Raw genomic sequence first — 15,805 nt, 5'->3', positions numbered from 1 at the left:
TACTTTATTTCGATGCCCGAGTTAAAAACTTTCGCAAAAATGCTTCACTAACTCAATATAAGTAATTTTCAAGTCATTAAAGAGCAAAATATTCCGATCAACCCGCTTAGCTTTTAGAATATACTTTCGAAAAACGCTAAACTACTACCAAAAGACAACAACTACCTACTAAACAATTGACAAAATATGATAGAAATAGGTATAGCAAAGCACTAATTACAGACGTGTTTTGCGAGTATAAAGGTACCCAAATATTCTGAGAAATTTAAATATGTGTAGGTTTCATCATTTATTTAGCAAATCGAGTAGCAACCCTTAGCAGGGCTGAAAATTGATTAAAACATGAACTCGCGTACGCCTATAAAAACGAAATTGGCTGTTTGTAGCTATATATCAAGGCGTCATGCTAAAACATTCTACGCATGTATCGTTACGATAACTTTGGACACGTGTAGAGAAAATATTAGGTATGAAATTGTACTTGAGATTTCAGTTTATTATACGGCAGTACTGATAAATTGAGTTAGATGTCTTGGTAATTTCGTTTTAGGTTTAATACGTAGGTACTAAATTAGCTAAGTTTGCATTTTTGTTCAGGTTTTTGAGTAATTAAAAACACATATACCTATATGTTACTTGACATAGACGGTTAACTACAAAGTCTTTCGTGTCTTGGTACTGAAACATTTCGTCGTCCGAATATATGGTTAGTACAGTAAGATCCCCTAAAGCCTGTACAAACACCCGTTGCAATTCAGCCCAACGGCCTTCAATAAACCCAGTCTTATTTAAAGCTATCTTGACTTAAATTCCGAAAGGACCCTCGAAAGGGTTTTTAGGTCCTTCCATTTATTTCAATCCCTTAACCTTATCTGATGATGGCTGCGCAACGTCCTTATCTGATAACAACACAGACCTATCTATGTCTAACGTAGGATGGGACATACAAACGTGTTGCACAAAGCTTAAGGTTTATTTTTAAATACATTTTAAAGCGTGATACGAGTTTTTATTGTTTGCCCGTGGTATGAAGATGCATGCTGTTTTGTCGAGAACGGTCACTGGTGTACGTCGTTCTTAAGATGGAAGATCTCGTATAATTTTATTAGGTTCATCTCAGACTAAAATGTTGCTACTACAAATTCAAATTTATGTGATAAGATTGGAATTAATGTAATTTTCTCGCTTTGTATAACATTTATTTGATTTACGGAATTTACCTATTACTTCTAACCTAGGTTGGCTAGGCATAGAGTTCATCTCAGCTAACTTTGCACAGACTTGTACAGTACCTACAAAATGAGTGAGGGAGTGTCATTATAAACGTCGTACTTTCACAGAAAATTGACATGAATGATGAAATTGACGCACATTATTATTGCAAATGCCACGCAGACTTAACCTGGTCCGACTCTATGTTTTTATACTTTATTCATGAAGTTATGAATATCTTGAAGTTTGTAATTTTCCCGACTAAGTTCGATAACAAGCGTATATTTACTTACATAATTATACCACTTACACACTCTGCGACACATTTTTTTCCACACGACATGAAATATTTTGTCATAAAAGACTTAGGGCCAGTTGCACCAACCACATTTGACAGACTGATCACGCTGATCAACGTCAGCCGGCGCGCCCCGGCGCTTTACTGTGAAACTTTCCATACATAAAAATTTTGCGAACTCTTTAACGATACGAACAGTTTGGTGCAACCGACCCTTAAACAGGTATACCACGTTGCGTTGACGGATTATTTCATTAAGGTCGCTGTGAAGTTTCTTTATTGCATTAATAATGTGCCCCTTTGTCCCTTATCACCAACTCGTGACAGCTACTATATTAAACTTTTCACGAGTTACCTCTGACAGTACTATTGACGAATAAGTTCACGACATTTGATATAAACTAAAGAAACTATGTTTATGTCGTAAACTTTTTATATCTATATTTTTTCCTGAGATAAAAGTAAGGAGATAATATTATAATAGCAATCGTAAAATAGGAAAGTATATAAAATCTCACATTAACCGAAACATAATTTTGGAAACAAAAGTTAATACATTGATATCAACGACACATCCAAAACGACAAGTACCTACCTGTAAAATCATGCAATACATAAATATGCAATTTTATTAAGTCACTCATGCCTTTGTTGCTTAAACGTGAGTGACCTGTTTTAATAAGTTTAATACTTATTATTTTGTGGATATTAACTTAATCCTAAAGTTTATTCATATAGTTATAGGTTATTTTTATAGGAACGGATAAAATAAAAAACTCGCAAATTATTTTCGTTGACAAATATTTGTGTTTTCGTACCGAGAAGTATCCTTATATGCGGATTTTATGGCAGATATTTTTTTAGGCCGTTCAAGAATGTTTTCCCAATCCGATGACACCGATGTTGTTATTTCTATAGGGAAAATATGAGAAGATATGATACGAAGTCAGTGTTATGTCAACACAGACAGGAAAGATATCATATAAAAACAAGAAATACTGATGGTGATTCAATTAAATTTCGTCTTCTTTCCTGCAGTCTGTAAAATATCGCCAATCTGTCAAATACTATATGTTGTTGGCACAAAAACGTTCAAAATTCGTTCGTTGCCTTGTATAAAAGCATCTGCAAGCGTTCGTAGGCTACGTATTCAGCTTACCATCGATCGGCCGGCCTTATTGTTTGTTTAAAAAACAAGTTTTCGACATTTTCATCTAGCGCACAAATTGTCCTCAACAAACAAAATATTTTAAAAATATTTTTTAACTTTTTATTATAATAGGTATTTTTATAGTTATATACCTCGCATTTCACCGCAGCGTAACCAACATTACAGCATTTCTACAAGTCTGCCTCGGCAAAGAAATTAATTTAAAATTCCTGCGGCAGCTTCACACCACAGTCTACATCTTTCTAGATCCAGCTCATATAAACGGCGGTCACGTTTTAAAGAAATAACTTGAGAGTCGAACGAAACGGAGAATACAGGAGGGTTATTGGAATCACTTAAAGACTCGAATGCTCTGATGAACCAGTATAAGTAGATCCGTCTGATTTATTTCCGAAATCGGATGACGGAGATCGGATCTAGTGCGTTTATTACCATAGAAATAGTTCTACGGCTACTTCGGACCATATTTTCACGCGTTCGGATCGGATTCGGATCGGAAGTAGTGCGAAACCGCTCTAAGAGTTTTCACATTGTCCGATCCGATATCAAAAATCGGATGACCTTTGGAGAAAGACAGCTGCTAGAAAATGCCTTTCCTTCTTCCTTTTATTTTCTTCCTTCCGTCCTTTTATTTTAGCATTAACGCTTTCTTTTGAACAACATACCTACAAAAATTAAATGTATAAAAAAGTATAGAAAGACACTTTTGTTTTTGCTACTTTGTAGTTGTATGCATGACATCAATTACCCGCAAAAATCTTTAAAACAGTTTTGTCCTTATATATAAAAAAAAATTGTTACCTTTTACTAATTATAGTGGTAAAATAAAATCAGATTTACCTACATATATAAAAAGCGTTCCACAGAATATACCTAAATTTTTGCTTTTTTATGTCGGGGTCGGGAGTTACGGCTCTGAGCAAAAAAAAAAAGTTGTGATCGGAAAAATTGACAGTGTCTGACCTAGCTAACTCTCTGCATGCCATTTGCAATGACAACGTTGGGAATGTCATCACAAATGTCGAATTTCTATGAAAATATGACGTATGTACATAATGACACCACCACACTTCTTTGTATTATAGTGCCGAGTGAGCTTAGACGGACTTAGGACAAAGAATTCGACTCGTCTGAGTACGGATAGTAATGGGAATACCGGGCCCGGACTGAAATACGAATGGCGGTAAATATAAAGCGATCAAGTAGAATTTACGATGTTACCGGGGTTAATAATTGAATTAGGCAGCTTGTTTGTGAGAGAACGGTAAGCCGGCTTATAAAGTTTAAGCTTTCGCTGCTAAAGGACAGCGCGGACGGAGCAAGAGATATTATATGCTCTTTTAAGAATTCGCTACAGGATTATTACCTGCTTATAAATGTATCTCAGATGGTTGTGCGGTTGGTAAAATGTTGCGCAGTGATTTTCTAGAAGGCAGAGTCCGTCAATGAAGTTAGCTAACTTTCCACCGACTTGAATAGAACAAAGTTAGGTGGTGTTATTAAATACGTCATATTTTCATAGAAATTTGTCATTAATAATGACATTTCCAAACATTTCCATTGCAATTGTCATGTAGGGTTAGCTTGGTCCGAGAGTAGCTGAGTTTTGGAAATATGTATTATTAAAATGTTTTATTAAAAAATATTTATTGGTTTTATACATGTATTGCTACAATATAGCTAGGGATCTTCTTCTAAGCAACAGATATCTGTTGCTTAAAAAAAGATCCCAACCTATAGCATTATATGCTTGTGACAGAAAACCCCGCTCTAGCAACAAATACAGGGTTTAGACGTTTAGACCAATATGTTTTTGTATATAAATCTAATACTTAAGACTTAAAATTAATGTTTTACTTATTAAACATAATTAATACAAATCAGCTTCATACTACAGAAGCATTCAACCAGACCATAGCTGGCCATAATAACATGTTAAATAAAAACTGCCTCAACTAAGCATAACAACATACAGTTCAAGCGCTTGTACTTTTTAGGGTTCCGTAGCCAAATGGCAAAAAACGGAACCCTTATAGATTCGTCATGTCTGTCTGTCTGTCTGTCTGTCTGTCTGTCTGTCTGTCCGTCTGTCCGTCTGTCCGTCTGTCCGTCTGTCTGTCCGTCCGTATGTCACAGCCACTTTTCTCCGAAACTATAAGAACTATACTGTTGAAACTTGGTAAGTAGATGTATTCTGTGAACCGCATTAAGATTTTCACACAAAAATAGAAAAAAAACAATAAATTTTTGGGGTTCCCCATACTTCGAACTGAAACTCAAAAATTTTTTTTTCATCAAACCCATACGTGTGGGGTATCTATGGATAGGTCTTCAAAAATGATATTGAGGTTTCTAATATAATTTTTTTCTAAACTGAATAGTTTGCGCGAGAGACACTTCCAAAGTGGTAAAATGTGTGTCCCCCCCCCTGTAACTTCTAAAATAAGAGAATGATAAAACTAAAAAAAATATATGATGTACATTACCATGTAAACTTCCACCGAAAATTGGTTTGAACAAGATCTAGTAAGTAGTTTTTTTTTATACGTCATAAATCGCCTAAATACGGAACCCTTCATGGGCGAGTCCGACTCGCACTTGGCCGCTTTTTTTTTATATATATTTTCTTTCGCGTATAAATCCAACCATGGACAGGTATGTGTGATTTACTTAAAATTGGCTGAAGTGAATTGTAAATTAGAATATAATTATTACAAATAAACTTTTACTAAATATAATAGTATTTTATGCAACCGTTGTTTAAGAGAGGTCAAAAAAGGCGAGTGGCGTGAGTAACGATTTGAGGCGAAGCCGAAAATTGTTAATAAAGACGCCACGAGTATTTTTTGACTCAGTTAAACAACGTTGCATACAATACTTTTTCTACGACCAAGCACTTACTTTTAAATAAAATTGTAAATTTAACAAATATTTTTAATTCAAGTCGCAAACATGGAGGGTACGGGCGGGAAAAGAATCAATGAATGAATGAAATTAAAAAAAAAAACATGTCTATGGTTCACTTATTTGTCAGAGATGACATTTAAAATAAGGTTGGCAACACTGTATTTCATTCAATATTTTTTAAGTGGTCATTACACGAAGTATCGTAAAATCGCCAAAAAGATACTGCGTGTATGCACAAATTCTTTTTTGGGGAATTAGATAGATTTGCGGATAATAACGGACTAGCTGTGTATAAAAAGCATTACACAAAAATATGTACAGTGACTTGTATAGTATTTGTTCATTAATTATATTATGAAATAAAACTCGTAAAACGCTGAAGTAAAACGCTTTTCACTCGGCCTTTATTCAAAAATAGAATTCTATTCTAAATGTTTCCAAATAATAAACGCGTTTTCTCCAACCAAGGACAACTACCTAATTTATCTAAAGCGTGTTCGCTCGCCCACGCGCCTCTGAATCAGGGATGTTGCGAATATCCGCATCCGCAACCGCGGAACTTCCGCAGTATTTTCAACATCCGCATCCGCATAAAATCGATGCGGATTTAATGCGGATGCGGATGTGAAACAGGTACAGGAACGTCTTAGCATAGGCGTAAGTGCTAGACTGCTAGGTCATTTAGTCATTAACCAAAAAAACCTATTAGAAATGAGCAGTCAAGCGTGAGTGGAACTTAATGTACGGAACCCTTGGAACGCGAGCCCGACTCGCACTTGGCCGGTTTTTTGAAATAAACGTAATAATAAATAAATTTGACGTTTTTTATGGTACTATCTTGACATCCGCATCCGCGGATGTGAGCCTTTAAAAATCCGCATCCGCATCCGCATCCGCGGATGTCAAAAAATCGGCATCCGCAACATCCCTGCTCTGAATATAGTTTAGTGGTGTAAAAACGTCACGCACTTGACTTTTGGGATGTCCCCACTGGGATGTAACCGCGAATATTTCGATCGTTCGTCTGTTGGCGTCTCTATCACTCAAATAAGCAGGAGCGATAGAGAGGCGGAAAACGAAAATTTAATATGGACTCTCAGTCCCTAGCAACTAACTCTGACAGACGCTGAGTACGAAGTTATCGCCATTTACGTAGTTTCAGTGAAATTAATGTGTATTTCAAAAAGCATGACGACTTTCATGACGTCACTTGTGGGTAATACGTGTTTTATTATAATTATGTAAATAAAGTATTACTGTTAGGTTTTTACGACAATTTAACATCATTAGGCGGTGGATTATGTGGGTATTGTGGGTGTAGTAGATAGATAGGCAATTTGTTGAAGTCATCGATATTTTGTTGGAGTCATCGACATGTCGCCAATAGCGACTAAAAATTCAAGTGAGTGAAACCGTTGTCGTATAAACAGTTTAATTTGTTGAAGTGTCTAACGGTTCATTTTTTGACGCATGTACTAGACTACATTATTAAACAATTTTGAAAACGAAGGTTTTTTTTTTTAAATAAACACTCACAAAACAAAGTCAAATGTCGCTTATAAAACTTCTATGGAATAGAAAATACCTAATAAAAGTTAGTCTTATACAGAGCTTAGGTCGTAACTTCGTGTCTTGACCAAAACATTGCGCTCGTACTAACCGTAAGTTTGCAAGTAGAGCTAAAGTTATTACATCTTAAACCTCTTGCGATATATTTTGCTATTCCATCTGCTAGAGGGAGAAAGTAATACATGTCATGTAGATATTTACCATGTTGCTCTAGCAGATAGCTCCTACCGCTCTGCGATGTAGGTGATTTGTGATATCGCACTGCAGTGAGTGGTATAATAATTATATGAATATGGATATGGATGGATATTATTGTTGTGGCGTTATTCATAAACGGCTGCTAACTTAATCGTCGTTTGCTAAACATAACAATTTAGTATAGATTTTTTTTAGTTCCATTTTATTTAATTTATACTATTTTATGTCGTACTATCACGCGGTAATTAAGGTAACATTGTCGGCTTAGGCCTGCAAAGTGACCACAGCAGCGCGACCGCGCCACATGCCGTTGTACGCTGAACTTCTAGATTATTATAAGTCCATTGCTGGCCTATTTAAGAGCCAACAGGAGTGGTCATTTCTCCATACAAACGTACTCGACTGTTTCCTCCGTGGGTTTTGAAGCTAGAGCAATGATTTTTTCAACACAGATTAATATTGTCAATATCTGTGTCGGACCGTTTTGATTTTTTTGATATTTTTGTTTTTTAAGGCGCTAGAGCCCTTAAAAAATGGCCAAAATGGCCTAATTGACTGTGCCGCAATGAGAGGCGCGCTATTCAAAACTGATATCAATTAGTCAAAAAAGCAAAACGGTCCGACACAGATAATGTCATTATCATTTAGATTCCAAATTTGGTTACGATTGGTTAAGTTTTGGAGGAGGAAACAGTCGAGTACGAAACCTCGATTTTTGAGATTTTTACGCACGATTTTTCGCCTTGTCCTTATCGCACTAGTTTTAGGAGCCGCTTCCGTTAGCGAGACGGGTATATTTACCTAAAATATTTCAATCTTAGCTCCTGTTGGCTCTTAAGACCCTCAGCTGGACACATTATTAAAATTATTCTACAGTCATTTAAATTCATTCGACACAGATACACTAACTGCCGTATTCGAACTTCAAGATATTCACAAGAGACGACACGTACTAGATCCATTATAGATACGTTATAGTTTAGATTTCAACTAGTTCTCTTTTGCAGCGCAATTCCGGCAACCAATGTCACTTTTACGATAGATCGTGTTAGATATCTATTAGATGTGGATTAGATCTCTAAGTAATATCTTGTGGAAATCGTTCAAGAGTATATCTCCAGAATCGCGGAAATGTCAAATTTGGCAGGTTAGATTTTAAACATATCGTTATCGTATCTTGGCGATGTCTAAAAGATATCTAATAGATGTCTATTACAAAATCCGAATCGCGGCCTTAGACGCGAATACGACGCTTTTATATTTTTAAGCGTACGATCATCAGTTCGAGGCCGAGCTAATTTTACGTGAAAACTCCGGCGAACATTTGTTTTTGTCGATATTCCTAAGGATTCGGGTCAATGAACTATTATCACGTTTAACCAAAATATTTACCACAACTTTTTGATTTAGGTCCAATATTTGTAAGGTTCAAAAATTAGGTAGTTAATATTTTTAATATTTAAAAAATAAGTTGATAAGTAGGTAACTTTCAGAAAAACATTTCAAAAACAACATTACAGACACGAACATGTGCCTGCAATTTCAATATTACCTATCACAAAATCTTACTCATACCTAATTGATTTCATTCGTAATATACTTAAGTAAACAAGTAGGTACTGATTTATCGAATGTATGTCACATAAAAATAGGAACCTTCAACATAAGAATGTACAATATTTCCGTCTTCATAGCTCATAGCTTATCGATCGACATATTATTTGCGGAATACTGTTTTACCGCGGTCTTCCTAGGAAACGACCCCAACTAATCACTATTTAAATATTACATTTGCAAATCGCCTACAAACTGTTCCGAGTAGTCGGGTTCAATTTCATCGATTCGTCACGATTACGATTTTATCGATTACATCGTACACGTAACAAAAGAAACGGTGGAAATTAACGTCACTTTTGTTTTCTTTGACTGCGTCTTGAATTTAACCATTTGTTCTTTTGTTTGTAGTTTTTAACCCACTTCCAAAATTAACTGTATTTATTTATGTTAAGGAGAACCAACAGCTTTAAAACTTACAATTGACAACAAGATTAAAAACAGGAAGACACTTACAGGAACTCACTCTTTATTATTTATTTTTATTTTATTACCTATATATATAAAGAATCACCAACAGTGGCAACAACATCTTATAATTATAAACGAATACATTCACATTAATTGTCGAATATCAAAAGAAAGCTTCTTGAAAGTTGTGCTATGTTTGACCGTTAATTTGCTACACGACGCATGAGGTAGGTACCTATGGTAGTATCTATGAGGGTGTTTTTTTGTAGACTTTTTATGACGCATGTAACAAAGGCTACATTATAAAACTTTTTGAAAGGGAAAGAGGTTTTATAGAAAAAACAAAACCCATAATCAATCTGCTATGCAGTTTGGCAGATAAGTAACAATGATTATGTAACTTCCCCTTTTAATAATAAATAAATTAAAAAAAATAAATTAGTTTATCAAAAAAATTCTATGTTTTATCAAATACGATCATCTATTGTAAAATGTGGAGACCCAAAAAAAAATCAAAAAAAGTTTTTTAACTTTTAAACAGCTTTTTAAAGCAGTCTTGTTTTCTTTGTCCACTTTTAAACCAGTCTTGTTTTCTTTGTCCACTTTTAAACCAGTCTTGTTTTCTTTGTCCACAGTGCCCGCAAAATGCATATTGAAGTGCAAGTCGCTCTCAACTTCGTCATATCCTACCTGTACAACAAACTGCCGCGGCGGCGGGTGAACATCTTCGGCGAGGAGCTAGAGAAGGCGTTGAAGGACAAGTTCCGGGGTCACTGGTACCCCGACCGGCCCTGCAGAGGGTCCGCGTTCCGGTGCCTGAAGACCGGGGGTCCGCTGGACCCTGTCTTGGAGCGCGCGGCGCGGGAGTCGGGGGTGCCTGTGAGGGATGTCCTGGAGCACTTGCCGAGGGATCTGGCTGTCTGGGTTGACCCAGGTATTTTATTTTCTTACTACTAGGGTAGTAACTGCAATTGGTCTTGCTTTCAAGTTACGAAACCTTTTTACCTATAACAAATTTTATTTTGTACATTGTTTTGTTTATTGTTTAAATAGGTAGCTAGGTTTACATAACTGTTAAAACTTATATAGGCCTATCTAACAAAATGGTACCTATCACGGCTATCACAACAAATGAATAAGTCCATTTTTATGTACATGCCTATGTACTGAGGTCCGCCTAATTAACATGATCGTGTTACTTAATTTCCAACAGAAATGTGCATCCGCCCATAAAAAATAGTTAAAATACAATAATTGCTGCCTTAGGCTAGGTATCAGTAAACATGTGTAAAATAACATCCTTTACAAGTGTGATGAAGAATAGGTACCTAAGAAAAACTTAGGTTATTTACTTAAAGCCATGAAAGCTAGGTCAGTTTTGGCAGACCTTGAAAACGTGACTTTAATGCGTGTAGAGGTATACGGAATTGTAAATTGTTGGCTACAGTACTGCCTTGTTATATGAATATATGAATTCGTGCCAATTTTATAAGTGGGTTGTGAATCTTGACTCTTGTGTACCTAAATTGCAAAGATTTAGGCAGATATAGTTCGTTTTTTTAGCATTAGATAGAACTTGCAAGAAGGTAAGCGATTTTGACATGTCGTTTAATTGAAAAACGCTTTTTAAAAATCAAAAACTATTACTTATGAAAGCAGAAGAATATAAATGATCGTATTAGATTCATAATTGTTACATATTTGCCGTAACTTATTTTTAAAATGTGTTTTTCAATTAAAAGACACATCAAGATTGTTTATTTTATTTATAATGCTAAAAAAACGAACTATAGGTGTTTCTTAAAGTAAAACTCCTAAAAACCGTACGATTTTAGTACCTACTAAAATATTGAGAGTTTAATCTTATTAAGCAGAGCGCTGTACATAATAAAATAAAACTTTCTCACATAACTTTGCCTGTCATCAAATTTAAACCCAAACTAAACTAGATTAGATCTTCCATCACGAAAGTTGACATCATAATCTATCTCCGTAATATTGTTGACGAACTTTAGGTATATCTAACGTGTTTCATAACTTCACTGAAAATATCGGCATGAGCTACTTAAAGGTCCATTTCCAACCGCAGCTGCACTACTGTTCATTTTACTATGGAAATTGACAGTAACAGCGCAGCGACGCGTTCAGTGCCAGTAGTGCAGCTGCGGTCAGAAATGGAATGTTACCCTAGTGTTACATTATTACTAACTTTAGCTGCTAAATGCCAATGACATTGATGTATCGAATGTTTTTAGAATCGAAAGGTTGAAAACCGAATATGGTAGAGTTAGCACAGTTCAATAGCGGTTTTGTTTGTTTGTTACATAATCGAGGCCGACGGACGTAACAAGTTATTATTTGACCCCTACCGGTTATAACTAGGTTCACTCGGCTAGATGGATAGAAGATCTAAATTGCCGTTTCTTTTGATTGTTGTGCTCTCAAGCTCAAAGCGGTTTTGTAATAGACTGGTTTTTACCGTAATTTCTTTTGATTACCTACCGGTTATACCTACCGGTGATTCTCAATTGTGATCTATTTACAATATCCACTGTTAATTTGGCCCGACAGCCCCTTGAACTCAGCCTATTGAACCCTTGGAACTCATAGTTGTTTTCCTCGTTTCAGGAGAGGTGTCCTACCGCATCGGAGAGAAGGGAGCGGTGAAGGTGCTGTTCAGCAGCGATGAGCGAGCGGCCGATGAGCGAACCGACCGGGAGGTGAGCTTTCATTGTTCTTCACTTTTCAAGCCGGCTGTACACACTCGTCGAGAGTCTCGGCATAAAACCGACCCAATCGGAGCAGGGGGAGACAAGACGAGTAAAAGTCTAGAGAAGGGATTGGAGTCTCTCGACGAGTGTGCACAGCCGGCATCATGCTTTGCAAAGCAAAGTTTATCTTTGTGATGGGAATAGGCCCTATATACCTCACATCTTAAAGATACTATCCTATACCTTTAACTACATTATCTACCTTGGCAGGCGTAGGCAGCTTGATTGGGTGCTAAAAGTCTCTGCTAAAACGATTTATGTATGCCTCGCTATACTATCTATCTATTTATGCCTGTCTTATCTCATCACATTTATCAAACGCGGTACGAGATTTGATGATTTGGCGAGGCATTTTGGCACGTGTAGAATCAAGCGGACACGCACACGTAACGCATGTCCTTCAAATATTATGTGGTTATCGCGTTTAATGTGTTTAGTTATGCTTGGGTAGAAATCCCGCTCGCCACTCATGGCAGACACGTCAATTGACATTGAGAAAATGAACCCGATGTTGAGCCAAAGCCAAGGCAATGTCACAGCACTGACTCGGTGCCAAGTAATCTTGAAGCTACAACTCAATGGTTGTCGGTTACAGGTGACCCGGGCGTTCAACCCCGAGGCGCAGTGCTTCCGGCCCGTGGAGCCCGCGGCGGCGCCGTCGCCCCCCGCGCCCGCCGCCTTCTCCCCCGCGCCGCCGTTCCGCGCGCAGCCCCTGACCTTCACCACCGCCACCTTCGCGCAGACCAAGTTCGGCAGCACCAAGCTGAAGACGAGCAGCAAGCGCGCCAACCGCATGTCGCCCACCGAGTTCAGCAACTACATCAAGCAGCGCGCGGTGCAGCAGCAGCTGGCGGCGCGCGCGCTGTCGCCGGCGGGCGACCCGGCCGCGTACTTCGTGGGGCGGCGCGAAGGCCCGCCCGCGGGCGCGCCGCCGTACCCGCCGGCGCCGGCGCACCTGCTGCTCGCCAACTGAGCCGCGCACGCGCGCTAGCCGCCCCGCGCGACCCGCTCATAGAGTCTTTACTTTTTTACGAGAGAGACGCGCGCCGCGAATCGCGATTTATTTTTTTAATTTCAGCGGGGGCGCCCCGCGCCGCCCGTCGCTTGTGATATCCGTACGATTTTCCATAACTTTTTGTATTCTCGTTCGTTACGTCGATGTGTAAATTTATCGATAGGAGCAATAATCGGCCGCGCGACTCGCCGGCGATTTATTTTCGTAATATTTAAAGCCGAGTCACGTTTTTGATGTCTTCGTTCGATATCGATATATTAGTAGGGTAAGGGAACGAGAGGCCGGATGGCCACGTGCGCTTACGACGTACCTTCTATAGAGCGAGCCTGTATACATACGTCCTCCGATCTAAGAAATACTGATATTTAAATATGTATACATAATATATATTCGTACGCGATATTCGTCTAATTTTTCACGTGGAAACGAAAGGCCAATAGAGAAATTACGTATTTTTAATATTGAAATTGATAATTCATACTAACTATATAAAGTACCTACTAACTGGTATGTATGTACTCGTATCGTATCGTATCGTATGTAATAAATGTTGCATATCCGGTCGGACGCGGTCGGACGGCGCGGCGGGCCGCCCGAAGGCGTCGGAGATCTCACCTAGTGTAATCATCACTCGTACGATTATTTATAACCTTATAATATTATTACAATATACATAATATATTATAGGTATAGTTACGTTTCAATCTAACAGTATTTTTTTAAGAAGATATTAGTCCTCGAGTACATTACCGGCCGACCGCGTGTCGGCCTTAGTCTGTATGGTACCTATAATAATATTGTTATAATAAAAGACATTGAGTGTAAATGATAGAAAAGATTTCTCAATTCATAAAATAACGGGTGCATGCAAATTCATGGAAGTAAATACTATGTGTTATTTATCTTTTTTATATTTCACTCGGCGATGTTCAGTTTTTCAGTGGAGGGTGTAGTGGGGTAGTGTAGTGCCGCTTGTCCTTGAGTGTCGCCCGCGCGTTACGGACCGACCGGACCGCGTCGGGGAGTGTAGACACGCTTTCTATTCCATGCACAACAATGACAAGTTGTACCTGAATAAGAAAATGTGCAACTATTTTTTTACTATTTTTATATTTTGATTTAGATTAAGTATAGATGTATGATTTCAGTAGGCGTCTACATTTCCTACGATAATTTTAACTTGTACTTGATTCATGCCCTATTCATTAAATTATTGGTAGGTACGTTGGGTAAAAGTACTAAGGTCCCTCGATTGAAAAACTGGCCAAAGTGCTACAGTATTTTGTAGATAAAATCTATAATGTAAGTTTAATAATAATAAAACTTAGAGTAATGAGAATTTTTATTAAAGATACTTTTTATTTTTTTTTCTTTTGTAAGATATATTAGATGGAAGTGTTAAAGATAATATAAAATTTGCATAATATAGTAAAGCGGCTCTACATGCCCGTGAATATAATTAGTCAATAATAATTTTTCATATTGTTGTACGACTTTTTAAGTTTATATTAAAATGTTTTGTGCAATCTACTCCTGTGTATGAATTTTAATTTCCTTGTAACCTCTACCTGTCAAAAATAAAAACAAATGCAACTGGGTCTGCAGATATAACTGTCCGGGAACCGACGATAAGCGAGTTTTTTTTTTAAGTATAGTCCAGACGAGCTGGGCAAATCGACCGATTTGATCATGAAAATAATTGGCGCCAATCTCATCTAGCGTCCACACATACACAATTTAATCACCAATTTGCATTCCATAGATAGTAACTTCGAAAATAGGAATTTTTGTGTCCGCACCTGCTCACATGATCGGGGAATCAAATTGGCGTTTGCGTCCGCACGTCCTGATTTGATCGGACAATTTCATCAGATTGGCGAAAAACTGTCTCGTCTGGACTCCACTTTATTGCGAGTTAGTAGTAGGTACTCGTACCTATCAGCCCTTACAACACGAACAGTTAACGCAGCAGTATACCTACATACATACATAGTTACATTTTGCAATCGAACGAAATTCCAAATGTTTAGTTTAAAATGCCTGTACTCTAGAAGTAGTTACGACCATAGTGCATACATATAGGTATTATTATAAAAATTACAATCAGCCCAAGGACGTAAAATACTGGTCGCTGAGGAGTTTTATTCTGGTCTTAATCAGCTGCAGTTTCACTTCATTATATGGCACTTTTTTTAATGCAAATGCGTGATTTGTTGATTACTAAAATCGCTGTGTGCCAATAATATTTGTTCCCTCGCTCGCTTCATCCAAGATTTCGTCATCAGGCCCCGACTTGAAGACAATGGGACCAACTAAGAAGGATACCCTTTCAAATAAAAATAATTTACAAAACCGGTCTTCTAAGGGTAATCAGTGAACATAGGTTCAAAAAGATTCCGAGGATTTGAGAATCTCCTTTTTTTAGGGTTCCGTACCCAAAGGGTAAAAACGGGACCCTATTATAGTACGGCTCTTCTGAGGTGAACTTTTCGCTTCAAACCTTAATCTTTCAAACAAAGGCCATTGTCTCTATTATCGCAAAATTGCTTGCTCCCGACTTAGCACGTGCCAGTACAACATTCATATTGAAAAACAACCGGTATCGTCATAGTATTAAGGTTCAAATTTAATGTCACTGA

At 37.5% G+C, this 15,805-nt stretch overlaps 1 protein-coding gene across 1 annotated transcript in view; it reads left to right on the top strand.

The window, feature by feature from the left end:
- LOC134648963 (protein Tob1) overlaps positions 1-14,696 on the top strand; it is a 75,966-nt gene extending 61,270 nt beyond the window's left edge. Inside the window, exons 2-4 of the mRNA XM_063503631.1 lie at positions 10,016-10,314; positions 12,009-12,100; positions 12,747-14,696. Of these exons, the coding sequence (XP_063359701.1) occupies positions 10,026-10,314; positions 12,009-12,100; positions 12,747-13,124 (759 nt within the window). The 5' untranslated portion in view covers positions 10,016-10,025 and the 3' untranslated portion in view covers positions 13,125-14,696. The remainder of the gene's footprint in view (positions 1-10,015; positions 10,315-12,008; positions 12,101-12,746) is intronic.
- The last annotated feature ends 1,109 nt before the right edge of the window (positions 14,697-15,805 follow it).

This window comes from Cydia amplana, chromosome 6 (genome assembly GCF_948474715.1).
Source record: "Cydia amplana chromosome 6, ilCydAmpl1.1, whole genome shotgun sequence".
Lineage (NCBI taxonomy): Eukaryota > Metazoa > Arthropoda > Insecta > Lepidoptera > Tortricidae > Cydia > Cydia amplana.
The sequence above is the reverse complement of the archived record's forward strand: the minus strand, read 5'-3'. Positions and strand labels throughout refer to the sequence as shown.